The sequence below is a fragment of the Trichechus manatus genome, unplaced genomic scaffold, assembly GCF_000243295.1.
Source record: "Trichechus manatus latirostris isolate Lorelei unplaced genomic scaffold, TriManLat1.0 scaffold00105, whole genome shotgun sequence".
NCBI classification, from domain to species: domain Eukaryota; kingdom Metazoa; phylum Chordata; class Mammalia; order Sirenia; family Trichechidae; genus Trichechus; species Trichechus manatus.
The window spans coordinates 7,385,837-7,390,018 of record NW_004444041.1 but is presented as its reverse complement, the minus strand read 5'-3'; the positions used below and the strand labels follow the sequence as shown (position 1 = coordinate 7,390,018).

At 54.8% G+C, this 4,182-nt stretch overlaps 1 protein-coding gene across 1 annotated transcript; it reads right to left on the bottom strand.

The window, feature by feature from the left end:
• Positions 1-1,290: 1,290 nt before the first annotated feature.
• SOWAHB (sosondowah ankyrin repeat domain family member B) lies at positions 1,291-3,751 on the bottom strand. Its single transcript, XM_004383124.2, has one exon. The coding sequence runs from the start codon at positions 3,749-3,751 to the stop codon at positions 1,373-1,375; it is 2,379 nt and encodes a 792-aa protein (XP_004383181.1). The 3' UTR covers positions 1,291-1,372.
• Positions 3,752-4,182: the final 431 nt, after the last annotated feature.

Sequence of the window (4,182 nt, the reverse complement as noted above, 5' to 3'; positions counted from 1 at the left end):
GCAAAAAAAAATTTGACACTGAAAGACAATTTCTGAAAGAAGAAAGTTAACAGTAATCTGTATATGTGCCATAAATTATAAAGATCTGTTGATATTTTAATGGGGGAAACACAAAAATACTTTTAAAATACAGCATCATTTCCAAAATACATTTCCATAAAGTAATTAGCATTTTTCACTTTCAACGTTGCATTTTTCAGCCCTCTTGGAATCTGCTCTCTGAAATCCTGATGTTCTACTGCAGTTTTATAGAATAGTCATTGTCTCATTTCACTGACCTACAATGACTAGTCACTTCATGACCAGTTAAAAGGAGCACTTTCTGATAGGTATACAGTACTTCAAGGCTAATATTTAATCTTAATTGGCAACAAGTTTAGTGCAAATAAAATTATATTTAACAGCTTAGAAAATTCATGGCTAAGAGTCATTCTCCTCTTAATCCTTACTGCTTCCCCAGAGTGAAATCATTTCTCTCTTTTGATGAGTATTAAGGGTGGCCATTCAAACTTATTGAAAATTACTAATGATAATTCTGTTGTTTGTTACACAGGGAGTTTCTATACTATTAAAAATGATTTCAGTCACTATGCAAATGAGCCACATTTTTTTTATGTTTGGAAATACCCCATGGGGTTAATACAAAAAAGTAGGGCCTAACTATCAATCATTTCTCTAGGGCAGTGGGGTCAAGGTTATAACTGGATCTTACCTAATTGCTTCTCTGATCAGTGGAAAAGAGACACAAAAAAGGTACTAATCATCTTATACTTTAACCACCATGGGTCACACCCAAAGAAAGACTCAGGGACAGGGCTGAGGAATCTTTTAAACCAAATCCTATTCTCCAGCAATAATTTTTATTTTACTGTTTCAAATGCCAAGAAAAAAAAAGAGGAGCCATCTGATTTCAAACCTGGTGCTTTCCACTCTCTACCAAGATTTATTCGCCAAATGAACAGAAGCCAGAGAGCTACTAGCCAAAGCGGATTTTGTTTGAGCTTCGTCAGTTCCTTGAATTAACTCTCTCTCGTTAGACTTCTCTTCCCTCTCTAGCCAAGGCCTGGGATAGCTGCTTTAGGAAACAATGCTGCTTACTGTGGCCAGATCAGTGGTGGCAAGGAAGAAAGAACACCTCCTGATTCTGTCCCTTGCCTAGGTTCCACTAACCCAAGGACTTGAGCCTTAGAGCTTGGATGACCCTTAGGATTTGAATGTGCTCACATAAAATCCAGGGAGGTAACATTGAGCCATCTCACTTGATCTCTCTCTTCACCAACTCCTCAGCAAGTTTTCTATTCCTCAGGAATTCTCTTACTGAGCAGTTCAAGAATGAGGGTGTAGTGACTGCATGTTGGAGAAAGGGCCCACCTCAATCACTATATGCTTCTCTTTCCCTTGGAGTGGAGAATTTTTCATACTGGTTGGCCAATTTCCATTTACTGTGCTGACTTTTGAGTAACGCAGCAAAGGAAGTCTTCCGGGTGACACTTCTAGATACTTCCTGGCTCTTGGCCTTCCTGGTGGGGGAAGAACTTCGGACTAAGGGATAGACAGGGAAAATGGGTTTGCCCCGAGGGGCTCCCAGTAGCTGCCATATTTCCCCAGAGGTATTACTGGTCAGATACTGCCATGGCTTCTTTCCACTGGTGTCCCGGATATTCACTCGAGAAGACAGTCTTTGCACTAGCAATTTGATGACCCCCTGGTGGCCGTGAATGGCTGCAAGGTGCAGCGGGGTGTACCCACAACTGGACCTCACGTTTACATCAAGAGCAATCCCTGCCTTCTGTGCTCCTGAGACCAAATCCTGAAGGGCCCTGAGGTTGCCATGCTTGGCCATCCAGTGCAAGGCAGTGTACCCAGTCAAGAAGTCTTTGTGCAAAGCCAACTGGGGGTCCTCCCAGAACAAGGTCAGTACCTGAATCCAGGAGCCACTGGCAAGCTTTACAATCCATTCATGCTCCCTGGCATCTAGGGGCACCAGGGATGACTTGTGCTCAGGTCTGTGCATGCCCAAGGCTGCAGACCCATCCCTACAGGGGGCCCAAGAGCTGTGTGGCCGACCCCGCTCAGCAACAACAGCCTTAATGTCTGCAGGTTTTGGTGTCAAGGCGGCATCCACCCTTGGGCTGGGCACTGCCCCTGCCTTGGACGGTTTCCTGGAGCGAAGTGGGCGCCGACTCCTTTTTAGCAAGTCTTTATCAAGCATCTCCTCATCAGAAGAGGACAATTTGGCTCTCCCTGTCCGAAAGCTCCTCCTGAGGGATCGCCTTAACTTGGAAGCTGGCCAAGGCAAAAGTTCCTGGGGGTGCCCTGCTAGGCCATTAACCGCTGCTGTGACTTGCTGAGCAGTGCGGCCATTCCCTGTGTTCCTGAGGCCCTGAGGGCTCCTTCTGGGGCCGTCCTTGTTTGGAGATACAGAAATGCCCCCAGCTGGACTTCTGAGCTTTCCCCAAACTGGGGTGCACGGGGCAACTTGCAGGCCGTCTTCAGAACCCCCGGGGGACTCTTTGGGCCCACTGCTGCTCTCCTCGCTGCCATGGCTCTCCTGATCCACAAAGTCATCAAGATCTTGGAGGGACAACTGACAACGGATGCTACGAAAGACTGTCAGTGGAGGGTTCCAGGACCAGGATTCGGAGGACTCATCAGGAACAACAGGAAAGAGAGAGTGAGAGGAAAGAGAGGGGCCTGGTGGCGCTAAGTTCACCTCCGGGACCCAGAAGCTCGGTTCCAAGGACAGCTGGAGGAAGTTGTCTGGCAGTACCGACCAGGCTCGGATGGGGCCCTGGTCCCGGGCCTTGGGTATCTGGGGGTGTCTGGCCACCCACTCTACAGTACGCTGCTGCTGCAGCGTCGAGTAGTGTAGGGCCCCTGGGGCCAGCAGCTCTCGCCCGTCTGAAGGCGGGGAAGGGCGGGACCGGAGAGCTGGCGGGGAAACTCTGCTTCCGGCAGCCTCGACAGTCGCAGGAGGCAAGGGAGTTCCTGCCGGCTCCTGCGCGGGCTCAGCCGGTACGCCTTTCAGCCACTGCCCGGGAGCCCCGCGGTCGTCCTGGGCAGGCCGAGCCCGCGCAGGCTTCTCCCCGGCGGTGGCGGGGTCGGGGAGAGCGCCCTGGTGCGGCTCGCCCGGGAGGCCCCGCGAGCTGTTCTGTAGGCATTCCCAGCAGCAGCGGCCCTGCGTATCTGCCGCCGCGCACCGCTCTCCGGCCCGGGCAGCCGCCGCAGCAGCTGCTGGCCCGGGCGACCTCTGGCTGGAGCTGACCCTCTGCCCGTCGCTTCCCGGGGCCGCCTCCTCGGGGCTCCTGGCCGGGAGTCCATTGCAACAAGCGTCCGTGACTCGCGCTGCAGCACCTGCCGGCTCCTCTTCTCGCTCCTTGTCGCGCCGCCGCCTGGGCTGCGGCTTCGGCTCCCTCCCGGGCGCGCCTCGCGGGGAGTAGGGCGCAGCACCCCCTGCAGGGGCGGCGGCCGTGGGCGGGTCGCCGGGTTGTTGCAGCCCTTCCTCCCCCAAAAGGTCCCTGTACCTCCTCTTAAGCACTACGTACTTGGTGCCGTCGGGGTCCTGGCGCACTGCGGCGACGGAGTTGACAAAGCCCTTGAAGAGCTCCCGGCGGCGCTGGTGCTGGCTGGGGGACGCGTCGGGGTCTCGGAGGAAGCTCTTGAAGTGGCTCAGCAAAGCGGCATTGGTCACTCGGCCCCCGGCCTCGCACAGAAAGTCCAGTAGTGCCTCCTGGCTCAGCTCCCGGGCCATCCCTGCCTCGTCCCTTGTCCCCAGGGTATCTGCGTCTCGGCCTCCAGGCGCTCTCCCCACCAGCAGAAATCCTGGCCTGGCATAAGTCACCTGCGTCCCGGGCGGCGCCACCAGCCTCCATTGGCCGCGAAGGCCGGCGCTGCCTGCAGCCCCGAGCGCGCCAGGAGGGCCGCGGGTCCCCCGAGGGACGGCTCACAGCTCGGTCTCTGCGCGCAGCCGGGGTGGGAGAGGGCGGCTCCCAGGCTGACCTGGAGCGACGCGGACCTCTCGCTGCGAGTGCCTGCAGCGAAAGTTCCTGGGATAGGTCGGAGTCGTTTTCACCTGCGTCCTGACTACGCCTCCTTTCTGACTCTGGAGGAAGGGCCTGGCCTGCTTCCTCAGGTCCCTCCGCCCTCTGAGGTCCCCCCCACCCCCTGCCGCCCATCCCAGTT